Here is a 27,787-nt window from a genome sequence, read left to right as displayed (position 1 = left end):
TGCTGTTGCAAAGAATGAGTAAGAAATCAGCAATAGGGACTAACGGGGTATCAGGGATATCAGCACATGTGCTGAAAGAGTGTTCAGCTGAACTGGCAATTCCTTTGACCAGGCTGTTTAATATGAGTCTCCGAACAGGGAATATTCTGCAGGAATGGAAAGAAATCGGCAGCCCTTTTCTTAATTGTCGTAAACAAAGGAGAAGAGGGGCCCTAAACTTTTATGAAATTGTAATGAATTTCTTTTGGCGTTAAACCTTCTTTTACAAAGAATTTTATAACCACACGATACTCAATTTTATCCATTTGAAGGGATACAGACAACACTTTTGCTTCAGACAGCTGTATAAAACAAGCTACTTGATAGAATGACTTGCAATTTCACATGGATGCTTATGACAGATGTACCAACTTAGAAAAAAAAAAATCTTGCCGATAGTATTGCCATCTATGGTCGAGGTCAAGAACTTTTCAGACCATCCTTGTATGGTGATAGTACTGATCTTGAACTCTGATATTGTGTTGGGGTGTATTTTAGGATTTGATCCAGTAGATGACTTTTGCTGTTCACCCTAGTTCCCTTGCGAAAACAACGGCGGCCTTGTTTAATCGGGCGATGCCCCATCCGGCATGAAATTGTCATGTTGTACCATCATTTTGTATTGTGGTTTAAGCCAATAAGAATTACAATTTGATCGGCTAAATCCCAAATTGCCAGCCCATCCTTGTTCATCCAGGTTCTCTGCAGTCCTTTAAAGGCTATGTGGAGAACATCTCTCAGTTATACAGTTTGACCCTTAAGCACTGTTCATGTTTATATAAGGCTCTATGTAATAGTTTAGTGTTTTGCCATTGGATCCTGTGATTAACATTTTCAACTCCATGTTGTGCAAGGCAGATTTGTGAGGTTTGATGAGACAGATGTGGTCTTGATATTCAGAGATATATTTATTTACAGATCTTCCTGTTTGTCCATAGTAAGACGAATTACAAGAATATGATACTTTGGTTTAAGTTTGTCTTTTTGAGATGGTAACAAGTTGGGAATTCGGTTGATGGGTTTATAGGTAGCAAAGAATTTGTATTTTTGCATAATTTTTGCCAAACAATCAGAAATGCCTTTAATATATGGTATAGAAGTTCTGTGGGTTTCTTGTCTGGGTTGAGTTGCAGGAGACTGGTTAATTTTTTTTTTTTGGGGGGGGGGGGGTAATTATTGGATTATATCCATTTAGTAGAGCTGTTACTTGGATAGTTTCCAATTCCTGTTTTAGAGATTCTTCAGATAAACAAATCTTGTGTGCTCTGGATAGTAGTGATTTTTTGATGCCATACTTTTGAGATGGATGGTGAGCTGATGTGTTATGGATATAATTACTTGAAAAAGTTGGCTTCTGGTAGACCGAAGGGGAAATTGAACCATCTTGTTTGCATTCGATGTGTACATCATCAAGAAAGGAAATATCTTTTCTAGAAATCTTTTTCTAGTGTTTTCTTCAGGGCATCACATTTTTTAGAAATGAGTAAAGTTCTTGTTCTGTGTGACTCCAGACAGAAAAGATGTCACAGCAACATATCATAGTCAGATTGTTGGTTGAGGATCAAGAGTGAATATAATCAGAAGTGATTGCAAATTTGAATAATTCAACAAATTAGCAATCATTTCAGGTTACTTCACAAGGAAAGAGAAAATTATTATTATTACGTGACACCTCACAAACTACAATGAACTGCAACTATCATCATCATCATCTACCAACACAATGTACCGTCCAACACAAACACTAGTATTTTCACAGATGATCACAAACATCCATGCCCATGGCAGGATTCGAACCAGCAGCGACAGAGTTCACTGGAACTAGACCAAGATACTACACTACAGTAGGTTCAAATTTGATCATCTATTTTGAATCATGTCAAGTCCTATGCCACCATTCCAATCATAACTGGACAGATTGTATGCCTATCTCTAAGTTTTGGGAAGTGATAGCTGTTAATTGTTTGTAATTTTTTTCATCATCAAATTCCTGCTATGTACCCTCAAGGAGTGTACAGGATATGATAGTACTACATGAAAAATTTACATCATTACTAACTTCCTATCTACAATTTTCCTCCAAATCACTCTGTTACTTATCAAGACTCCAACATTATCAGATCTTATATTTCTATCATCTAAGGCACTTTATACTGTATCAATCCACCTATCTCTTGGTCTTCCTCTGGGTCGTTTTCGTGCCAACCTTGGCAGAGAACACTTGTTATGCTAATCTTTCCTCGCCCATTCTGTTTAAGTGTCCATACCACCTGAGATTAGCTCTGCTAACACATTCCTGGATGCTGACAATCTCAAGTTCTTTCCTAAATATCCTCATTTTTAATATGATATTACCACTGATGCCATCTGTTCATGCCTCTAATCTTTCTCAGGACTCCCATTTCTCAGGATGACTCACAATCTTTCTCTAGTCTTTGGTCAAGTGTTTTACTTCTGACCCAGCTCTCAGATCCATAAGTTAAAACTAGTTTGAACACTGTCTTGTATACAGCTAATTTAGTGTTCCGACTAATTTCCTATCATACCAGCTTTGTTGATTCTGTTGTCTATTTCCATCTTTAATTTACCATCTTCACTAAAAATCGTGCCTAAGTAGCTGAAATATTTTACTTGTTCCACAGGTTCTCCATTCATAATGCAGTTGACATTTTCAAAGAATTCTGCCTATTTTCATTGTCTTTGTCTTTTTATTGCTGACCTTTATACCATATCTATTACAACAGTTATTCAATTTAGTCAGAGAATCTTGCAGACTTGTAGCAGATTTATTTAGAAGTATAACATCATCTGCATAAAGCAAAGCGCTGACATTAACATCTCCAATTTTGATATCATGTTTAATACCACTTTCCTTTATAATGCGATCCATATAGATAATGAATAACAGAGGGGATAATGTACATCCATGTCTCACACCAGATTTAACATTAAACCATCTTCCTGTACTTCCTTCAATTCTAACTGCTGACTTACAATTCAAATAAAGACTAAGTATTGCTTAATATAATGCCTCATTGACACCATATAACTAATTTTTTTTCTGCAATTTTTTAAATTAATTAATTATACATCTTTATCCACTTCTCTGAACTCTAATAGAATTTCCTCCTACTTGTACAGCTGTAACTGAGACATGGGATATTATACACATACTGTATGATTTGCTCTTGTATTCATAATTTCAATGTTGTTACCAATTCTTCTGCCTTCTGCCTGTTTGAAGCAGATGACAAATTGTGTGCAATATATAAGAGTAATAAATTCAATTTAGCTTTCTCTTACATGTGCAAAGCCATTATTTAAAACATTATACTACATCATAGTTGTAGAGAGAAAGTTAACTATATTTATTGGTTGGTCAGAACATTTCAGATTCATATCTGAGATGGTGCATTGACTTCAAAGTTCAACATGTGAATTCCAAAGAGTGAAGCTGTGTATAAAAAAAATGTACTGTAAACCCACACACACAAAATAGATACAATTCGGCATACTATATCATTATCCATACCCTAAAGAAACCTGACAAGTAATATTCACTACAGAATTAGTAAAAATTAATTTCTTACTATCCTGTATATCTAACTTTTAATTCTTATTAAATACAGATAACTATATGGCCAAAACATGACCTCAAAACATTCTTTTACTCTCCGAGATTTCCACAATCAAGTTTGCTTCTGAGGAATGACATCAAATACTATATGAAGAATGAACATGCATTCAGCAAACAGTTCTATAGTTTCAGATGACTATATGGGAACTTTTTTTTTAGCATTTATTCCATTAATGTCTTCTTTATCCTCCTTTATTATTCTCTTCCCTTTTTTTTTTATTGTTTCTATTCATTCAAGTCTGGTTAATCTCTCAGATTCTTTAGTTAGCCCAGGACAAGCCTCAGTAAGTGGATAGCAGAACGGCTTCCAGATATGTAAGCTAGCTGCAATGAGGCGAAACCACGAACTGAGGCGGTAGTGCTAATAGGGCATTACCAAACACTGTAACATGGTCAGGTCATCATACAATGGTCATACGACATCATCCGTTACATGGGTTACCAAGGGATGCATTCGGATTTTAGGCAGAGGGACCCATTCGAAAAATATGTTACAGTCTCCCTTAGACACCATTCATCAGCACTCTGCTAGAAGAAACTCAATAAATGGGCCCACTACCTGTTTGGGAGGTGTTCAGGTGCCAGCAAAAAGAAATGTTTCTGCAAAAGGATGGAAATGGCAACAGCACCAGACTATAGCTTTAGGCAACTGGAACATCTTTTCTCTGACAGGGATGGAAAGGGAACTGGTTGAGAAAGCCAAGCACTACCAACTAGATTTAGTCGAACTTTCTTTGACCAAGAGGAGAGACTCTGGAACTGTCAACCTGGATGAGTGGTGGAAGCTCTACTACTCTGGTGTGAGCTCGACAATGTCTACTCAGGCAGGTGTGGGGATACTCACAAGCCCCTGGCTGTTAGACGTGTGTTGCTGAGTGGATCCCATTGGGGGGGGGGGGGTATGTGTTAAGGCTCCAGATGAAAAACCACAACTTGGCTGTGGCCTATGCACCTAATCTAGAGTCAGAATACTCTGCCTTCTTACAGGAAGTGGATGCTGCTTTTGACAGGGTGGCAGACATGGAATCAGTCCTGCTAATAGGTTACTTCAATGCACATGTTGGGACAGATGACCAGACATGAAGGAGTGTGGTTGGAAGGAACTGAGACCCTGACCTTAATGCGAATGGGTTGAAATTATTGGACTTCTGCTGTACAAACAGCTTGTCCATAATGAATACCTTCTTCCAGCACCGAGAAGTTCATAAGTATACCTGGTACAGAGATACACTTGGACAAAAGTCTCTGATTGACTTCTTTATAGTCTCAACAGACCTATTTTCCTCAGTGCTGGATGTTCGTGAGACGAGATGGGCAGAATTGTCAACTGACCACCATCTTGTTGTCTGCACTCTATGGCTACAGAAACCAAATGCTACCATAAATGCTGGTAGACCTAAGCAGCTATACCATGTGAAATAGGAGGCATTGGAAAATAAGGCTGTGAGGAAGAAATTTACAGATAACATTTCCTCCAGGTTCAAAGAGATTCCCAGACATACTGCAGATGTTGAGGAGGAGTGGGAGTTCAGAACAGCTGTCACTGCCTCTGCACTATTATGCTATGGCAGAAAGCGGCTTGGTGTGGCAACGGGCAGTGAGAAAAGGACACTTTGGTGGAACCAAGAGGTCCAAAAAGCTGTCAGGGCAAAAAAGGATGCCTACCTAACATGGCTTAGAGTCAGGTCACCTGAGATGAATTTCTGGTACACTGAGGCGAGATAAGCTGCTGCTGAGGCAGTAAAGACAGCAAAGCAGAAGGCTTGGGAATCCTTTGGAGAAAGATTAGACTCTTCCTATGCAAATGCAAACAAGGTATTCTGGCAGACCATCCGCCGCCTTCGAGGGAGGAAATCGTGCACAGCAAGGGCAATTAAGGCATCTGATGGTGCACTTTTAACAACCGAGAAGGATATCTTCCAGATGGAGGGAATACTTTGAGAGCCTTCCCAACCCGGATGGCCCGGCAGCTGTGGACATCCAAGAGGTGCAGACTGAGGCAATAACTAGTCTCACAGCAGAAGAGGTCCATTTAGCAATAAAATTGCTAAAATCAGGCAGGGCTGCTGGTGATAATGAAATTCAGCCTCGAAATGCTAAACGACTTAAATCGAGATGGTGTTCTCTGGCTGACTCGAGTGTGTCAGGCTGTTTGGATATCTAGGCGCGCACCAAAGCAGTGGTAGACAGGCATAATAATACCACTCTTCAAGAAGGGAGACCAGAGAGAGAGAGAGATTGCAGCAACTATCGAGGCATCTCTCTGCTCAGCCTGCCGGGGAGAGTATATGCTAGGTGCTTGGAAAGAAAGTGTAGGAGCATAGTTGAGACAAAGTTCCAAGAAGAACAATGTGGCTTTCGTCCTGGTAGAAGTACAACTGACCAAATCTTCACTTTAAGGCAAGTCTTTGAGAAATCTTGGGAATATGCCAAGAATGTCTACATGTTTTGTGGACTTGGAGAAGGCATATGACCGGGTTCCTCGGGATAAGTTTCGGAAGATGTAGCATTGGACGTCTGCTTTTTGCAGCTGACCTAGTTCTGCTTAGCTCTTCCACAGATGACCTCCAGTGAACCCTGGATAGGTTTGTAGCTGTTTGTGCAGAAGCCAGGATGAAGATCAGTGTGGCCAAAATGAAAACATTTGTGGTCTCAAGACAACCATCCCAGTGCACTCTATATGTGAGTGGAGTCCCACTGAGGCAGGTGGAGAAGTTTAAATACCTTGGGGCCATATATTCACAAGTGATGGAAAGTGGGACGTAGCACTAGATACTCGAATCGGCTCAGCAAGTGCAATATTGTGAGAGCTTGGCCGTTTGGTAGTATTGAAGTGGTAGTTAAGCCAGAAGGCAAAGATGGCTGTTTTTTCAATTCAGTTTATGTCCCCATCCTCAACCTATGGTCATGAGAGCTGGGTAATGACCGAAAGAATGCGGACACGAATCCAAGTGGCTGGAATGAGGTTCCTTTGAGGGGGTTGCAGGGCTGACAAGACTTGACAGAGTCAGAAGCTCTGCAATTCAGGAAATCCTCAATACTCAACTGCTGCTTCTCCATGTTGAGAGATCACAGTCACAATGGTATGGGCACAAGAGAGGCTCCCCCAGCAGGCCCCCTTTGCCAAGGACTCACTGGATAGATTATATCCAAAACATTGGGTGGAGGCATCTGGGAGTCCCACTAGAACACCTGAGCTTGGTGGCGGAAGATTGTGACCATTGGAAGTCTCTCTTGCAGCTGCTGCCCCAACAAGCCAATTAGGAAAGGTGGACCTTGAAGATGGATGGATAGATTCCTTAGTTAGTTATTCACATTTGATGCCAGGCATTGTTCACAGGGTTCACAATAAAATAAGTTAAAGATCTCACTTGATTATTATGTTTGTATGTAGCATTAGTATTACTTCCAAGGCTCTACAGAGTCTGATGACTCATCATCGAAAGTCGAACACTCACCACAATAACTATCATACCTTGCCTATCATACTAGCACTGGAGCACTCACCATCCATTCTGACAAAGCATTCTCTTATTCACCTCCCACCCACCATACAAAAAATCTTTTTTACTTCCTTACTCACGACTTTTGTATAGTTTCTGGGGATGACCTCTTTGTTCTCCCAACACCCATTACTCAATACAATAATTCTCCTATATCTATCTGTGATACTCCTCTCACCAACTTATACTTCTCAAAATCATATCACCTCTCCTCTTCCTCCTATTTCCCACACTCTACAGCTACATTCCTTAATCTGTCCTCATACTCAACATTCCAGATTCCTGAAATATTTTTAATTATTTGCCTCTGCACTTTCTCTCCAATGTTTTCTAATTCCCAATATAGTCACAGTGGCCTGATCAGGACACATAAATCCAAATGTGGGCTGATTAGTGCCTAACACAGTTGAATTATCACCTCCTTATCCACACTTGAGGGTTCTTTGCATTTCAGCAGCAATTTTCTGGATAACCCTTACAACTTTTGCAATGTGTCTCCCAAACTTCAGTTCCTATCTACTAAGATCCCCTCTCTCCTCCTAAAGCAAAATTCTTCCAATTTCAGCCCAAAGCATTAACTTATTCAAAACCTCTTGCAAAACATCATCATGTTAGAATTTTTTGACATTGTTCTTCCAAATTTAACAATATTAGTAACAAATGAATATCTTCCCTCACATTCTGAATTATACTCACATATAAATTAAATATCGTCTTCCAAGATGAACCCTGTGTTACTCCAATCATCAACTTCCTTTTTCAGGACAACGCACTTTCACAACTAGCTAGCTTCTATCAATCAAACATCTTGAATTCTTGACACTGCTCTTTGTAATTTAGCATCATTAGCAAAAAAATGAATATCTTCTTTCATACACTGAATTCTATTGATATTAAAATTAAACAACTGTGATCCCAGAGCATAACTCTGTGGTACACCACTTGTCATTTCCTTTTTCAAGATGCCAGCAAGTAGAAGAAGAAAAAGGCCCCCAGTCCTGACCGGCTCTTTGCAATTCCACCAAGATGGTGGTGGTGAGAAATCTGCAAGAGCAGGGGGAGCTAAGAATCTCGCAGAGGAAGGTAGACCACCATCTGGAAATTCAACCCAATTTATTTGTTCCTTCAACACTAGAACTCTGTCTTCTGACTCCCATATTGATTTCCTGCTTCAAGAACTGCAAAATGTAAAGTTTGATGTCCTCGCTATCTGTGAAACCCGAAGAAGCTCTGAATTAACAGCAAAATGGAACAATGGCAACCCAATTTTCCTGGGAGCCTCAGATAACACTACAAGGGCTGGAGGAGTTGGCTTCATCATAAATGAAAAGCTAACTCAAAATATTATTTCTTGTACAATCCATTCTGAACGACTAGGAACACTAATATTAAAAAGTGGAGAATCCATAACAATAAAAATAATAGTAGCCTACGCACCCACCTCAACAGCAGACAAAGAAGACATAGAAAATTTCTATGAACACCTACGCGAAACATTACTGAAAAAAACAACATACACAATAGTGTGTGGAGATTTCAATGCAAAGATTGGTACAGGATTTATTGAAGAAAAATACATTGGACTGTGGGGGAAAGGGGAAAGAAATGAACGAGGTGAACTCCTGGCAGAATTTGTAGAAGCAGAAAGGCTGTACATTATGAATAGTTTCTTTAAAAAGAGAACTGAAAAAAGATGGACTTGGCAATCTCCAAATGGAGAGACAAGAAATGAAATTGATTTTCTCCTAACAGATTGCAAAAGAATAATAAAAAATGTCGAAGTCATTGGGAAAACTTACTGCGACATTAATTCAGACCACTGTCCAATAAGAGCCACTCTCAAAATACATAAAAAAAAAAAAATGAAGAATCCATACGAGCACAGTTCAACCATAAAAAACACTCAAAACAGATAAACCCAGAAGAATTTAGAAAAAAGGTGGATGAAACCAATTGGAAATTAAAAAATGACATCGACGAAGATTTAACAAACTTTAACAATAAATTAATGAACTGCAAAGAAAGAACCTCGTATAAACTTCCTCCTAAGACCAGGAAACGCCTATCAGCAAAAACAATAGAACTATTGAAGAAAAGAAGAATACTGAAAGATACAGGAAAAGATCATCTAGAATACAAAATTATATGTAAACAACTGAGGCAAAATATTAAAGACGACTATAACATATATAGAACAACAAAATTGGCAGAAGCAGCTAGGCTCTGCAGTAGCCTAAAAAAAGTAGAAAAAGAAATAAATCTAAAGCAACCACTACCGTCAGCCTTCATAGACAATCAAGGAAACAGACACACAAACAGATGTGAAATAGAAAAAATAGTAAAATCATTTTATGAGAACCTTTACTCATCTAAACAAGTAATCACAGCTCCAGTACCAGATGAAAATTTGGAAAATCTGGAAATGCCATCTGTCCTACCTGAAGAAATAAAAATGGCTATCCACCATATGAAAAATGACCAATCACAAGGAATTGACGGTATAAAATCTGATGAATTAAAAATGGGTGGGCAAATACTCTTTAAAGCTCTATCAGAAAGGTTTACCCGATATATACAATTAAGGAAAGTACCTACTGAATGGAAAACATCAAAGACCATAATTCTGCATAAAAAAGGTAATAAAGAAGACATCAGTAACTACAGACCTATCTGTCTATTAACGCGCACACACAAAATATTCGCCAGAATCATCCTAAACCAAATACAAACCTCCATCAATGAAAATAGCTGCAAAGAACAAGCTGGTTTCAAAAAAGGCTTTTCAACAATAGATCACATTCAAACTATTACTCAGCTAACAGAAAGATGCAGAGAATACCACATCCCATTTTGTCTTCTTTTTATAGATTTTAAAAAGGCATTTGACACTGTTGAGCATAGCACAGTATTCCAAGCTTTAATAGAACAAGGCATAGAAAAAGCATACATCCAACTCATAAAAGATATCTACAAAGAAAGCACAACAAATATCACCCTTTTCAATCACCCGATTAAAATTAACTTAAGTAGAGGAGTACGTCAGGGTGATGTCTTATCACCTAATCTCTTCACATCTACTCTGGACAGAATCATTCAAAAAACTGACATGAAAGATGGAATAATCATTGATGGTGAAATATTAAATATCCTATTATTCACCGATGATATGGTATTAATATCTCACTCACCCAAACTCCTAGAATCAATGTTGAATAACATAAGCCAAAACTGCCACAAAATTGGATTGGAAATACACTCTGATAAAATAAGATGGATGAAAAACAAATACTGTAAAGATCATACAATCACTCTAGAATCTCACACCATCGAAAAAGTTGAAGAATACGTCTACCTCGGCCAGTCCATAAAAATGAATAATGATATATCAAATGAAATAGCAAGGAGAAAAAGAGTTGCTTGGATAGCCTTCAACAAAATAAAATCAACAATTACCAACCAAAGCATAATATAGACATAAAGAGCCCATCTTTTCAATAGTCACATCTTACCAGCTTTAACTTGGAAACATGGAACACAACTTTAAAAGAAGAAGAAAGCTTAATAATAACTTAACGTGAAATAGAAAGAAGAATATGCAATATAAACAAAATAGACTACGTAAGACACACAGAAATCAGGAAGAAATCTGGACTCACAGATATAATAAAAACAATCTACAACAGCAAAAGAAGATGGGCAGGACATCTCGCCAGAATGAGAGACAACAGATGGACAGTCAGAGTTACAAACTGGTATCCGAGAGATACCAAAACGAAACCTGGAAGACCAGCCTTAAGGTGGGAAGATCCAATGATTAAGAAAGTTTATTTTTCACTTGGTCAGACTATAATAAATTTAGTTTAATCCTTTATCCAAGTGTGTGCAAACAAAGTTTGCGCCTGAAAGTATCTTCAGGACTGGGGTAAAGTGGTACAACACCGGGCAACTCCTTGCAAAGGTGGAGCAAGCTACCAACACTCCTATCTCAGTATCTACCATAATGCAAAACACATCTCCTTGCGGATATGTATAACGTTATGCATTAAAGGAAGGGTCACTACCTAGACTAGTTTCGACCTTTATTGAGGTCTTCAGTGGGAGCCAGGCAGAAGTGGAGATACCAGACAGAAGCATTAGCAAGGTCATCTCCTCCTATAGGAGCTGCCAAACGGTGTGCCACCTTTTTATTAAATTACTCTGGATTTAGAGAAAGATGTTGAAAGTTTATTTTCCACTTGGTCAGACTATAATAAATTTAGTTTAATCCTTTATCCAAGTGTGTGCAAACAAAGTTTGCGCTTGAAAGTATCTTCAGGACTGGGGTAAAGTGGTACAACACCGGGCAACTCCTTGCAAAGGTGGAGCAAGCTACCAACCCTCTTATCTCGGTATCCTTGGATAAAGGATTAAACTAAATTTATTATAGTCTGACCAAGTGAAAAATGGTGAGTACGTTATCCTTGGTTAACCATGTCTCACTGACACCAATGATTTGTAGATTAACTGTATCAAGGCTACTGATTATGTACCTTTATTCCTAAATACTCCTTCCATTGATGTGTAACCAAATAGCTTTCCCCTGGTCCCGTTTCCTTCCCACAACTATTTTCCTTTTATTCTGTTGTTAACATTGAGGCTATCACTATCTTGCTTTCCTTTGTCCATTATCTCACACCAATTCTGGTATCCTGGCTCACAATCGCACCATCTAGTTTTCGTTTCCCAAAGCTACACACTCTCGTTCCATCATCAACAATCTGCCCATTTATGGGCAGATTGTTGATGTTTACAAATGTAGACCATCTTTAGCAAACAACTCCTTCCTACCATCATATTTATCACATATATCCACAAATTCAAGTCCTCTCTTCCTGCACAATTTAGATGTCATGCTTATTCTATTGTATATTTTAATGATTGCTTTCCGATCCACACCAAAAATTGTGCCTCAACAGTTGAAATATTTTACTTAACTATAAAAGTCAACTATAAAATTGTAAATACCTAGTGGTAATTGGTATCCTTTCACCTTACACTGCTCTAGCGTTCCAAGCTACAAAGGCCTTCCATAATAACCAATATCTTAAGTAATCTTACTTTTTTTTTTAAAAGTAATAATAATATTTTTATTTATCTTCTAGAGTATTTTACAGATGCACATTAAGAATATATAATAGTAATAACAGTAATGGCAAGAGGACAAAAAGGGAAATTCAGAACACCATAGCACATTTGCAGTAACATTTGAATTTCTATTGAAAATTAATAAAAATTGAGAATTATACAACAAATTTTGTATGAAGGAAGCTGTGAGAAAAAGGGTGATGAGTGGTTTCTTTGCATGGAGGGTGGTTGAGAAGTGGAATTCATCACCTGAGAGTGTGGTGAGAGCAAGAACGGTCAATGAGTTCAAGGAATGGTATGACTGACTTTATGTTTCCTAAGAACCATATTCCTAAGACCTCCCATGATGAGTCTGTTGACTCCATGGAGGCCTGAATAATAATACAACAAATTTTTTAAAATGCTCAGCTAACATTACAGTATTGTCATACCATAAAAAGTATGATATAATAGGAAAATAATATTATTATTATTACAAGAGACCAAACATCACCCATACCAGATGTCATACCTTTTCATGTATCCATTTGCACTCCCTTCACTTACTACCACCAAAGGCAAGTCACTCCAATCAAGCACTGCTCTATATAAGAGAAAATTCTAGTTTTCACCCTTCTCTTGACTGAATTCAGTTACCAAAAAGCACAAAAAGGCATTTCAATGCATGCCTTTTTGTTCTCTTGCCACCCTCTATAAAATGAAAAATTCTATCTGCTGATATCTTATTTGACCCTTTCAGAAGTTTGTTCTCATTTCTCATTTAAAGATATCATGGATGACCTTCAGCAAAAAGATACATCATGCAGTTCTATGGCTCTGGAACCCATATTCACAAGAGTGTATCATATCATCATCTGATAAATTACTAAACAGCCAAAAGGCTTCATTTTGACGATGTAAAATTACATAGGCAAAGTGGATATTAAATGCAACATTATTTCAAAGCCAAATGTTTGTAGGAACTATGAAAGTTTCGTTAAGTTGACCTGAGAGCTTACGAGAATACAATCCTAGACATCCCCGAGTTGACTTAGTATGAACTACTTAAAAGGCATTCTCGTAAGCTCTCAGGTCAACTTACAAAATTCATAGTTTCTACAAACATTCAGCTTTGAAATAATGTTGGATTTAATATCCACTTTGGCTATGCAACATCGCCAAAATGAAGCCTTTTGGCTCTTTCTTTAGTAATTACTTTTATGCACTGACCAAGAGTTCACTTACAAAAAATAAATTTCTCTGACATTTCAATTCCTTAGTACTGAACGAGAATTTTTGCTCTCTTAATGTTTCTACCTGGTCTCTGAAGAGAACTAACCAGTTTAAAACAGCTGTCAAGCTAGTGAAATCTTTATCAAATGGATAAAGATTTATCCATTTGATAAAGGCGAATATATGGACGCTTGGGTAGTGACCATGTCTTTTAAGTAGTCCACACTAAGGCGTTGAGGATTGTATTCTAATAAGCTCTAAGTCAACTTACGAACTTTCATAGTTTTTACAAACATTTGGATTTCAAATAATGTGGGATTGAATATTCACTTTGCCAATGTAATCTGATAAATTGTTTCTGTTCTCTCCCCCTTCTCCATGCTGTACTGTGAAATGAAATATGTCAATGTCATCTGTCACTTGGCCTGTATATGGCATTGAATTTCTCAATCATGAGTCCACTTTCCATGTACCTTATTTTTTTGTCAAAAGGTATGACTCTTTAATGCCATTCTGTGTACACTTTAATGATCATAACTCATTAGCAGCCACAAGGTTGTATTAGCCAATGCCCAATGATTCCCCTCCCTTTTTTGAACACTGTGATGTCATTACCTTTTCTTCATGAATGAGTTTTTAAACTATCTATTGTATGGTGCAAACACATCTTACTTCTTTGGAAGACAGAATGTGTCATGATCTGAATGAAGGTAATTATAACCTAACATTGGTTATAGACATATTTGCTTAGTGTTCTCAAGTGCTGATAGCATGTACTACTGTACTATGAACATGTGTAAATGGTATTTAGTTTCAGTAACTGACCAAATGGTAATAGCAAGATTCATAGTAAAAGGATGAGACTCCAATAATGATTAATAAACAACAAATCTTCTTTTATTCAGCTAATTCCATGTTTTGTAGGATACCTTCTTCCAACTGCAGTGAAGAATGTAATTATATTATTATTATTATAATGATAATGAGACCTCCAGGGGGTCAAGGAGGGAAGCTATAAATCACCCAAACCAGATGTCATACTTTCTCTTAAATTCATTCACACTATATGCACTCACTACCCATAAAGGCAAACTATCCCACTCACTCACTGCTCTGTGAGAGAAAAACCTAGTTCTTACCCCTTTGTTGACTGTGAACAAACTTAACTTCCATGGATGCCATCATGTTCTCTTTCCACCTTCCATATAACAAAAAATTTCATCAGATGATATCCTATAACACCCATTCAAAGGTTTATAGACCTCTATCATATCACCCCTCTTTCTCCTGTTAACTAGAGTCTGTAATCCATATATTCGCAATCTGTCATCATAATCCAAATTCCATAATCCCGATATAATTTTTGTACTCTTCTTTGCACTCTTTCCACAGCTCTCAAGTTTATGCAACAGCCTTTCATGTGGCATCCTATCAAATTCCAACATTATCATAGTGTATCCATTCCCTTGATCCAACTCGGCTGTAACATTGTTATAAAATATGAGCAAATTGCTAAAACATGACCTTCATTTCGTAAACCGATGTTGCTCCTTGCAGAGTATAGCTTGTTTGTCTACCAACTTTTGTATGCCAGTTCTTACCAACTTCTATAAATTCTTCACTACCACACCAGAAATAATGACAGGTTGGTAGTTAGACATTAGACACATCATGAAAGTTTATTTTTCACTTGGTTAGAATATAATAAATTTAGTTTAATCCTTTATGCAAGTGTGAGCAAACAAAGTTTGCGCCTGAAAGTATCTTCAGGACTGGGGTAAAGTGGTACAACACCGGGCAACTCCTTGCAAAGGTGGAGCAAGCTACCAACACTCCTATCTCAGTATCTCCCTTAATGCAAAACACATCTCCTTGCGGATATGTCTAATGTTATGCATTAAGAGAAGGGCCACTACCCAGACTAGTTTCGACCTTTATTAAGGTCTCTTCAGTGGGAGCCAGGCCCAAGTGGAGATACCAGCCAGAAGCATTAGCAAGGTCATCTCTACCTATAGGAGTTGCCAAATGGTATACCACCTTTTTAATAAATTACTCTGAATTTAGAGAAAGATGTTGAAAGTTTATTTTTCACTTGGTTAGAATATTGGTTAGACCTCAATAAATTGGTTAGAATTGGTTAGACCTCAATAAATTGGTTAGACCTGACTCCCACTGAAGAGACCTCAATAAAGGTCGAAACTAGTATGGGTAGTGGCCCTTCTCTTAATGTATAACATTAGACATAATCTGCAAGGAGATGTATTTTGCATTAAGGGAGATACTGAGATAGGAATGTTGGTAAGTTGCTCCACCTTTGAAAGGAGTCACCCTGGTGTTGTACCACCTTAGCCCAGTCCTGAAGATACTTTCAGGCACAAACTTTGTTTGCTCACGCTTGGATAAAGGATTAAACTAAATTTATTATTAGACACATCAGTTTTTGCACCACTCTTGTACAATGGAACTATCATACATGTTCTTCCATTCCTGAGCTGAGACTCAAGTTATATAAACATGTGAAAGGCCTAGCCAATTCGGCTGAACATTCCTTTAGCAAACATGCTGATATTCCATCTGTCCCTATTGACAAATTCTTATCCAGGTTATGCAAGAGCTCTTTAACTTCATTTTCATGCACCTCTAACTACATCCAATGTAGTGGCAGCACTGTGCACCATGTTACATACACCTGGTAGATATATCTCAGCAAAGACTCATTAATTGAACAATCTCATTAGTTTCTGACACTAGAGCACCATCTGCATTCAATAAAGTTATTCTTTCTTCTGCTTGCATCATAATGATAAAATTCTTTTGGATTGCCTTTAGCTTGCATAGCCCATTCTTTTCATACTGAGATTTAACTTTTCGCACAATATTAGTCACTTTTGTGGCCTGAGCTTTATATAATTCATAACTCCTCTCACTCTTATTCTCACGATATTCTTTCCACATCAGCTTCTTCTTGTGGATCTCTTGCTTAATAAGGTTGCACATCCATTTCTCTCCCAACCTATTTATTCTTCGAACACTAGGGATTCATTCAGATACCACCTCATTTAAGCACTTTTTCAAAGATTCCCATGCATTGCTGACATTTTTTTCATTCAGCAACTGATATTAGAGGACTAAAATAGTATTCTCCTAAGTTGATCATAATGTCCAGCTTTGTCGTTCAGCATGTAAACAGTTCTAATGGGAACATCAATATTGGAAGAACGACGGTACATTGCGCCCTTCGATTGGAATAGGCCTAAGTTCGATTCTCGTCGCGACGGGAGGAATCTTTATCTGGTCGATTTCAATCGATGGTGAGTTAGCCGATCTCATACGGAGGTAGCAGGGTTTTTTCTCCCGGAAACTCGGGTTTTTCATCCCGCATACATACAAATCGGCCCTTCAGAACACACGCAATTTACAGACAAAAATTACTAGTTGTGGTGGTGTTGGAGGTGGGCGGTAGATGGCGTTGATTCGTAGTAGAGGTAAGGTGTAGAGATAGTTGAAGATGTCCTCCCGCGATGAGTCTTCGGACTCCTTGGAGGTATCAGAATAATAATAATAATAATAATAATATAATTAGATACTTCCCAAGAAAGCACAGCATGCTCACTGTCACCAGCTGGTGGTAAAATAGCCATATTCTTAACAGAGACCCCTTCTGACTTTTGAACAAATCCAACACTCTTTGACGTTGAGTTCCTTCTTTCACATGCTACTTGAGAAGGTTGTCTCGCAACAATTCAATAAATTCCTCTTCATTCTTATCACAAGATTTCTCTTCTACCCAATCAATGTTTGCAAAATTAGTCATCCATAATGACCACTCGTTTAGGACTGATAAGGCTAAATTGGCAATGCATCTCTTTGTCCCCTGCAAATGAGCCACCAGTTCTGTAGCAGCAACTCACCATATATTTCATTCTGTTATCCTCTGCTTCATACCAGATAGCCTCAAACTCTCTGCTACATGTGACATTGTTACCATCATTGTTTTCTTGCATTTCCACCCTAACTGGACTTAAGTCATCTATCATTAGTAGTACTCCTCCTCCTCTCCTATCTCTTCTGTCATTCCTAAAAATAGTATGCCCTTAACACTTGATCCCAGTTATCATATATGATTCTGATAGGCAGATTTCACTAATGCCAACAATAAATTAAAGGACAAAAATGTAATCATCAGTTCTAAATACACTAAGCAAGTTTTCAGATGTACAGATGTTATTCAAAGAGATATTATTTATAATAAACTAATTTGGATACTTTCAGTTGCACACACAAAAAATGCAACTTTTCAGTTGCATTTTTTGTATTTATTTTGTTGATAAATGTTGTTTATTTCTTAACGGTATATATTAGAACACAGAAAAATAAGTAAATAATTAATTTATTAACTTATTGCTGATATTTCGCTAGTGATATAACCAGCCTCTTCAGTCTTATGTGATAGCTGCAATTTTTTTTTTTTTCAGATAGAGGGCGCCAAAATCAGGACTCTAGTCTTTGTGTTGCTGCTACAATTTTCTTTAACTAGTCCGTTGATTACACCATGTTGTAATAGTCTCGCGTATTGTGACAAACTGTGTTTTGTGCTCTGAAGATGCTGGTTATATCACCAGCGAAATATCAGCAATAAGTTAATAAATTAATTATTTACTTATTTTTCTGTGTTCTAATATATACCGTTAAGAAATAAACAACATGTACGACGAACACATAAGTCTGTCCACTCGTTTGTTGATAAATGTTTGTTTTTTAAACCAACGGTTTCACATACATTATCATCATTCATATGAATTTGACATGTACGAGTATCTGTTCCAAAATTTACTTATTTTGATTTTACTTCTACATTAGTACTTACTGGTCCTCTAAGATCGACTAATTCTTCTCTGAGCCTTCTTATAGTAGCCTCTCTTTGTAATAACAGTCTGTGTAACCGTTCATTAAATTCCATTAATTCCCCATGCATTTCTGCAACCTAGAAGAGGAAGTTAATGTAAAAAAAATATACAGTAAAACCTCATGTTATGAACTTAATTCATTCCAGAATTGTTCATATAATGAAAAGTTCGCAATGCAAAACTATTTTTACCATAGTAATAAATGTAAACTAAATTAATCCGTTCCACAAATATTTTCACCTATTATTGTAATAAAAGTAATAATAATTACTTTTATTACAGTATTGTAATAATTAAAATAAAAAAATAAAATAAAAATAAGAATATAACATCAAACTCATCTTTACTGAAGATATATGGGAGGAAGAGGAGAGACGAATTATTGTTTTGAAGGCTAGTCACCCTCCATAAAAATGTCAGGTAACTTCCCCTCAGGCATCACTGCTCATTTTTGTCTTTTGGTGGCAGTCCAGATGGTGATTGTTTAGCTTTGATTAGACACTTATCTAGAGTTGTCTGGGTTTGTCTTGTTATTAAAATTTTTCTAAAATGTGCAATTATATTATCATTAAACATGTTAACACTGTCATTAACCATAGATACATCAGGGTGCCACTTTTCTACAGTGGTTTGGATTTTTCCCAGTGAAAGTAGTTCTTTAATTTCAGCAATAGAAATGGTTCCCTTACTGGGCCCCTCCTCCTCTGAGAAAAGTTCTTTAACAACTTCCTCATGGTGCTCCTTTTGCAGTTCTTTCAGCTCCTCAGCGGTAAGCTTTCTTTGATGATCTTCCACCAACTCCTCTACATCAAAATTGTCCACTTCTAATCCCATGGATCTGCCCAGACACAATTTCATCAACCACAGATTCTGCTGGTCCTGCAGAAAAAACTTTCAAAATCTGTGCCTGTCACACATTCAGGCCACAATTTTTACCAGGATGAGTTCATAGTTTTCAAAGAAACTTCCCCCATGCTTTTTTTATAAACCTTAAACAATGCAAGATGTTAAAGTGCTTTTTCCAAAAGTCCCTGAGGGCCAGTTGTGTGTGTCAGATGTCACTTCAAAGCACCTTTGAAACAAAGCCTTTGTATAAAGTTTTTTTGAACTTGGAAATGACCTGCTGATCCATGGGTTGGATAAGAGAAGTGGTATTAGGAGGTAGAAATTTGACTTTTATAAAGTTGTGCTTGCCCGAATCATCCTCCAAGTCTGGGGGGTGGGTGAGCTGGAGCATTATTCAACATGCTCAGTGTTTTCAAAGGTAGATTGTCCTTTTCAAGGTAGTTTTTAACACTGGGACCAAAAAATTCATGGATCGACTCTATAAAAAACTGCCTTGTTACCCAAGACTTACTGTTAGATCTCCACATCACATATAGTTTGCTTTTTATTACATTGAAAGTTTATTTTTCACTCGGTTAGTCTATAATAAATTTAGTTTAATCCTTTATCCAAGTGAGACCTCAATAAAGGTCGAAACTAGTCTGGGTAGTGGCCAATCCCTTAATGCAAAACAGTATACATATCCACAAGGAGATGTGTTTTGCATTATGGGAGATACTGGGATAGGAGTGTTGGTAGCTTGCTCCACCTTTGCTATGAGTTGCCTGGTGTTGTACTACTTACCCAGGTAAGATAGTAAAACACTATATTCAGTCCTGAAGATATTTTCAGGCACAAACTTTGTTTGCTCTCACTTGGATAAAGGATTACACTAAATTTATTATTATTATTTTTATTACATTGTTTGATTTAAACACTCTGGGATTTTCTGAGTGAAGCACTAGCAAAGGTTTAATTTTATAGTCACCACTAGCATTACCACACAACAAGAGAGTTAACCATTCTTTCATTGGTTTGTGTCCTGGCAATGCTTTTTCTTTCTGGAAAAAGATGCCTAAGAGAACTTAGGCATCTTTTTCCCGAAAAATCCTTTGTGTCTCATCACAATTAAACATTTGCTGAGGAATAAATCCCTTCATCCCTACATAAGCTTTAAATTCATCCACAAATTGATTAGCAGCTTCTTTGTTGGCACTAGCAGCCTCTTCATGCCTTACTACATTATGGATCTCAGTTCTCTTTTTAAAATGCTCAAACCATCCCCTACTAGCTTTAAAATCATCACTCGATCCTGGTTGAACATTTAAGGTCACTATATAGTTGCATAGTATATTAAATTATTGCCTCCAAAATACTGTCACCAGCCATTTGTTTATCGTTAATCCATACTAACAAAAGTTTCTCCATTTCCTCAACAGCCGGAGATCTTTTAGGATGCAAAGTTTTCACTCCTTTCACCACATCAGAATTTTAATCGCATTTCTGTTTTTGATAATAGTACAGATTGTCGATTTTGCCATGTTTTAATCTTTAGAAAGTTCAGAAATACAGGTTTCACTTTTCCAATTAACTATCAGTTCTTTCTTGAGTTCAATAGCTGGTTGAATGCTCTCTTTTTCTTTATTTTCATCACAGCACTTTTTAGGAGGCATATTAACTTATGATACACACTAAAGAGCAGATTCCAGCACTTGAATAGAACCTAGCGCACTGAGGTGAACCGACTGACAACTGCGGAGATAATGCTGGCTCACGTGAGCATCGGTGCATTCGTAAAACAAACAATGTTCGTTTTACGTACAATCGGTACAATTATTTTTCCATGGAAAAGTTTGTCAAATGATTAAAAGTAAGTTATACTACATTTTGATATGATTTTATCTCTGATATCATATATAATCCTGGAAATTTTTAATATTCTTAGGGCATCACTTTCTGGTCTTGGCCTCCTTCTAAAGTAGCTCTCAGCTCAATGTGTTAAAGTCAGTTTGAACACTAATTTGGCATTCATTTCTTTCTTCATGCATATGAATTTATTTCACCAACTTTCTACTATACTACAAAGAGCTTATATAGAGGAAAGCTCATCATCAAATTCTTGATTTGTAATCTCTTCATGGTGTACTACCATAGTATATTAAATAAAGAGTTTACATCACATGAACAATTTATATGAGGAATCAATTTGAAGAGTCTTGGATACAACATGAAATGTTTAAAATATTACTAATTAATTATTACTCTATTACTAATTACCAATTTTACTATTGTATTTATTACTAATTACTACTTTTATTATTGTAATTATTGCTAATTACAATATTACTAATTAATAAGCAGATATAAAACATTACTAACTTCTTACTAAAAATTTCTTCCAAATTAGTCTGTTATCTCTCAGAACTCCAATACTATCGGATCTTATATTTCTGTCTTCTAAGGTGCTTCCCACTTCATGAACCCACCTGCATCTTCATCTTTCAGGGCATCTCTTTCCTTCTTTCATGGCATTAAACACCTGTTTTGTTAATGTTTCTTTTTCCATTCTGATTAAGTAACCATACCAGTTGAGATTAACTCTGTACACATACATTCCTGAATCATAGCAATGACAAGTTCCTTCCTAATATCTTCATTTTTGATATGCTTCTGCCACTGATCATCACTCCTCTAATTTTTCACACAACTCTCATATCTGTGGTTTCCAGTCTTGGATCATCTCATATTTTCATAAAGTATATGAAAATATGACTTCATGCATTATTTCAACCTTATCACCTCTGGGTCTGGCTCCCGCTGAAGAGACTTCAATAAAGTTCAAACTGGTCTAGGTAGTTACACTTCCCATTATTTAGAGCAGGGGTTCTCAAACTTTTTAAATTTTGTACCACATAAATAAGAATCAAAAAATATATGTACCACCATAAAAGCATTTCCTGATTAAAAATCAATACATCCCAAATGGAGTGTTTATAATCAAAGAATAAAACATTTTAAATTTATATTATTTATTTATATTCGTAAATGAAACTTTTACATTATAATAAAATATAGTAAATGGTGGGTAATAATACTTGAGCAAATATCAAGGAGATTTATTATTGGTGAGGATTAATGCGACGGATGAGTCTGTTTCACTGTAACCAATTTCAATATGTCGGGCTTTATCTTCATTAATTTCAAACATAAGTCAGGTTCAAGTTGCAACCGTGTCCTATATTTATTTTTAATTAATAGCATGGCTGAAAACCCTGTTTTGCAAAGATATGATGTGTTGAAAGGCATTAAAAATTTTATCGCTTTGTCGGAAATATACTTATATTCATCTCTTCTTTTTAACCAAAAATTGCATAAGTTATCTTTTTTGAACTCATTCATGAGATTTCTGTCACATTAAATATCTATGAGTTGATCTCTTTCTTGAATTGAAAAATTATCTAGCACAGTATTAGAAAAAGAAAACGGATCTCTTATCCAACTTTCATTTTCTAAATTTTCAGTTAAGTAGGAATGAAAATTATTAACAAGTCCTATGCAGTGTTTTTCTATATCTTTAATTAGTTGTTCATTACAGTTGATCTGTGACAGATCATTTTCCTGGAGATACTCTTCTAATGTTGGTAATGTAGCAATTTTCTTCCTTTTCACGTCCTTAATTATGTATTCTAGTTTTTTCACAGCTGCATTTATTTTGTCATGTACAGTAAAGACAGTTATATTGGAACCTTGTAAACTAGAATTCAGCTCATTCAGTTTTCCAAAAATATCGGCCAAATATGCTAAATGTGATAGCCAGAGTTCATCAGTAAAACAATGGCAGAGTTCAAATTCTGACAGGAATATTTGGACCTCTGAACGTAATTCGAAGAGTCAAGTTAAAACTTTTCCCCTTGACAACCACCACACTTCTGTGTGTAAAAGGAGCTTATTGTGGTTACTGCCCATTTCATTGCACAAAATTGTAAACAGGGGTGAATTTAGGGCCCGACTTTTAATAAAATTAACTACCATCACAGATTGATCTAAAACAGTCTTTAGTTCTGTGGGCATTGCTTTGGTAGCTAGTGCTTCACGATGTATACTGCAATGTGTAAACTAGGCATCTGGTGTAACTTCTTTAATTTTGGCTAAAACACCACCAAGACAATCTGTTATTAAACGTGCACCATCAGCACATGCTCCTACACATTTTTTCCAATTTATTTCATGGTCAGTGATAAACTCATTAATTTTCTTAAAAATCTCATCCACTGTGGTATGATTTGGAAGAGGTTCAAAAAAAAAATTCTTCATCTATGACTTGTTCTCTTTCATATCGAATATTATTATTATTATTATTATTAAAACAAGACCTCATGGAGTCAAAGACTCATCTAGGAGGTCCTTTTATCTCACACACATCTCATCATACCGGGTCTTAAACACATTCAAACTCCTTGCAGACACCACACTCTCAGGCAAGGCATTCCAATCATTCACAACTCTGCACGAAAAAAACCTGCCTCTCACTCCCCTACTCACACCCTCTTTATACGGTTTCCAGGTATGACCTCTGGTTCTCCCCTCATCTCCCACTATTCTATGTAGAACTTCTCCACCATTGATCCTATAACAACCCCTCACCAACTTGTAGGTCTCTATCATATCTCCCCTCTTCCTTCTCTCCACTAGACTCTGCAAATTACATCTTTTCAATCTTTCCTCATACTCGACATTCCAGAGGTCAGAAACTACCTTAGTCAGTCGCCTTTGCACCCTTTCCAACATCTCTTCATCCTTCTGAAAACCAGGTGACCAAATCTGGGCACAATAGTCCATGTGTGGCCTAATCAAAGCCTTATACAATGGAACAAGAATCTCCCTACTTCTACACGTCAGTGTCTTCCTCATCATTCCCAGAAGTCTTTGTGTTGTCTTCACAATTTTGGCGATGTGTCCCCTAAATTTTAGATCCTTATCCACTATCACTCCCAGATCTCTTATTTCCTCTACTTCCAACAATATATTCTCACCAAGCATAAATTCTGCATCCCATCTTTGTTTTCCAAATTTTAAAACCTTACATTTTGCAACATTGAACTCGCATCCCCATTTGCTTGCCCAATCATTCAATTTATTCAAGTCTTCTTGCAAGGCCACAACATCTTCACTACTCTTTATGGTTCGTCCCAACTTTGCATCATCTGCAAACAACTGAATATCTCCATCCAAATCTTCGCCAATATCATTAATATACAAGTTAAATAGTAATGGCCCTAAAACAGATCCCTGAGGCACTCCACTAGTGACTTTCCTTTTCCTGGATATTGCACCCCCATACACAACTTGTTGATACCTATCAGATAGCCAGTCTCCAATCCAATGCACTAATCTAATATCCAACCCCATCTGCTCTAGTCTGACTGTCAACTTATCATGAGGTACTCTATCAAAAGCTTTTGCAAAATCCAAGTATATTATTATTATTATTATTATTATTACGGGCAACTCCAGGGAGTCATTAGACTCATCGAGGGAGGCCCCAAATCATTTTCATCACAACTATTCGACATTCATACAGTATCTATCATACCTCGCCTTAAACTCATTCACTGCCAAAGCATCCACCACAGACTCAGGGAGCGCATTCCACTCATTCACTACTCTAAAAGTAAAGAACCCAGCTCTAACACCTTTACTAACCACACTTTTGCCCAGTTTCCATGGATGTCCCCTAGTCCTCCCACAACCAGCCCTGTTCTCAAAAATATCTTCTGAATTAATTTTATAGAAACCCTTCAGTAATTTGAATGTCTCAATCATATCTCCCCTCCTCCGCCTATCAACCAATTTCTGCAACCCACAAATCCTCAACCTGTTCTCATACGGTTCATTCCACAGACCTGCTATCATCTTGGTCACTCGCCTCTGGATCCTCTCCACCTCCTCCCCATCAAGAAGAAACCTAGGTGACCAAATCTGAGCACAGTAGTCGAGATGAGGTCTTATCAAGGCTCGATACAGAGGAACGATAACCTGCTTGTCTCTGCTTGTCAACGTATTCTTCAACAACCAAGTGATTTGATGAGCTGATTTGGCCACTTTTGCAATGTGTCCCCTAAATTTCAATTCCTTATCCACCAACACTCCTAAATCTCGTGCCTCATCAATTTCCTGGAGCACGGTTCCACCAATGCAGTAAACTGCCTCCCATCTTTTCACCCCAAAATGCATAACCCCACACTTTGCCACATTAAACTGACATCCATTCTCCCTAGCCCAGACCTCCAATCTATCCAAATCATCCTGCAAAATTTTGACGTCATCTGCATTCACTATTGCCCTACCCAACTTCGCATCATCCGCAAACAAATGAACTGTTCCTCTCAGATCCTTTCCTATATCATTTATGAACAAATTAAACAGCAGTGGTCCAAGAACAGATCCCTGTGGTACACCACTAGTCACAGGCCGTCTTGTGGACTCTACTCCTGAGTAAACCACTCTCTGATATCTCTCCGTCAACCACCCTCCTATCCATCTCACCAACCCTATGTCCATTCCCATATGCTGCAATTTACTGATTAGAATTCCATGTGGTATCCTGTCAAAGGCCTTAGCAAGGTCCAGCAGAATCACTGTAAACCCATTACCCTTATCCAGTTCAACCGTAACTGTGTTATAATACGTGAGCAAGTTACTGAGGCATGACCTACCCTTCACAAAACCATGCTGTCCCCGATACAGTATCCCATTTTCTTCTATCCAATCTTGTATTTTCCTCTTGACTATTTTCTCTAAGACCTTGATAACGATTCCTGTTATGCTGATTGGCCGGTAATTTTCAACAGCAGCCTTGGAACCACCTTTGTGCAGTGGAACTATTTTCCCCTCTTTCCACCCCCTTGGGACTGACCCAGTCCTGAGGCTCAAATTAAACATAATGGTCAAGGGCACTGACAATTCTTTGGCCGCTTCACGTACGACACGAGCTGGTATACCATCCAATCCCACAGATGTATTGACATTGAGGTTCTGTAATAGACTAGTTACCTCTACCTCATTCATCACAATTCCAGTATAAGCTGTTGGTTCCTCCATTTCCGCAAAGCCACCACCTGGATGATATACTCTTGCAAAGTGCTCGCTCAGTAATTCCACAACATCGACTGATTCAGTTACCTCCCTACCCTCAGCATTTTTTAAGATCATTCTACCATGAGCATTTTTCCTTTTACTTGCAACATATTGAAAAAACTGTTTGGGATTCTCTTTAGCCTGCATGGCCAATTTCCTTTCGTAATCTGCTTTTGCTTTTCTTACCACCCTTGTTACCATCCTGGCCTGAGCTTTATACTGTTCATGCACCTGATGGTCACCCTTCTCCTTAAATTCCCTCCACAATTGTTTCTTTTTTTGCAGCTCAAGCTTAATAGTGTTATTCATCCATTTAACCCCTACCTGATTTATTATTCGGACTCTTGGTATACAGTCAACCATTGCCTCCTGCAAACAGTTCTTAACCACCTCCCATGCACCATCAACATCCAGCCCTTGCAGTTTTACATGCTATGGCATTGAGCCAAGCACACACCTAAGCTTGTCATACTTACCAGCCCGGTAATTCCACATATACCCTGTCTTAATTGTAAATTCGACTCCTTTAGCCACCTCCCAAGTCATGACCTTATGGTCACTCTCACCAATTGGTGGCAACATGGTCATGTTCTTTACAGCTACATTCTCAGTTGCAATTACTAGGTCCAGCACTCTCTTCCCCTGATATTTTCCAATACATGTTGCCGTAGATAGTTGTCCCTTAATAACTGCATAAAATCCAATTCCTTCCTCCCATGTGCCCTCTCCTCTTTCCAGTCAATGTTACCATAATTGAAATCACCCATAATAATTACCCTCCTTCCATTCATTTCTTCTATTTGCTTATGCATACTATTCCCACCATCCACTCCATCACCCGGTCTATAGCAGCACCCAATTGTATATTTTGTTCTGCTAGATTGTATCTCACACCAAACAGCCTCAAATGTGCTTTTTTCCCCATCCTGCAGTTCAACTTCTATACTCCTTGGCTGATGCTCATCAGCTATCATCAATAACACTCCTCCCCCCCCTTTTTATTCACCCTGTCACTCCTGAACACGCTATACCCATCGCATTCAATCCCACTAGCTTTATCATCTTCTGTCAGCCATGTTTCACTAATACCGACAACCTGTGGCCTGGAAGTGCCAACCATGGCCAAAAACTCTTCCTTCTTGTTCCTAATACTCCTGGCATTAGTGTACATGAATCGCAGAAGCCCATTTGTCCCATCCCTACTTTGATTCCTTATACTAATTATCCCATTCTGATTTGTTGTCCGTCGTACTCGCCCGGGCATAATATACTCGTTCATACACTTAACTGCCCCCCCTAAAGTCTGCATATCTACTCCCCCCCCCCTCTTAATAAATCTAGTTTCCCTGAGTCTGTACATCCACTTCCACATCATTCATCAACACTCTTTCAAGTCTCCGTAC

The 27,787-nt window shown here is 37.6% G+C and overlaps 1 protein-coding gene across 4 annotated transcripts in view; it reads right to left on the bottom strand.

Annotated features, from left to right (window-relative positions):
- Positions 1 to 27,787, bottom strand: part of LOC150097105 (sorting nexin-29-like) — a 780,446-nt gene that overhangs the window by 198,061 nt on the left and 554,598 nt on the right. For all 4 annotated transcript variants that reach the window (XM_090406852.1, XM_090406853.1, XM_090406854.1 and 1 more), the window contains one exon: positions 18,383 to 18,499. In XM_090406852.1, coding sequence (XP_090262978.1) covers positions 18,383 to 18,499 — 117 coding nt within the window. The remainder of the gene's footprint in view (positions 1 to 18,382; positions 18,500 to 27,787) is intronic.

This window comes from Typopeltis vanoorti, chromosome 17 (assembly GCF_054136105.1).
Source record: "Typopeltis vanoorti isolate ZY-2024b chromosome 17, IOZ_Tvanoo_1.0, whole genome shotgun sequence".
NCBI lineage: Eukaryota > Metazoa > Arthropoda > Arachnida > Uropygi > Thelyphonidae > Typopeltis > Typopeltis vanoorti.
The sequence above is the reverse complement of the archived record's forward strand: the minus strand, read 5'-3'. Positions and strand labels throughout refer to the sequence as shown.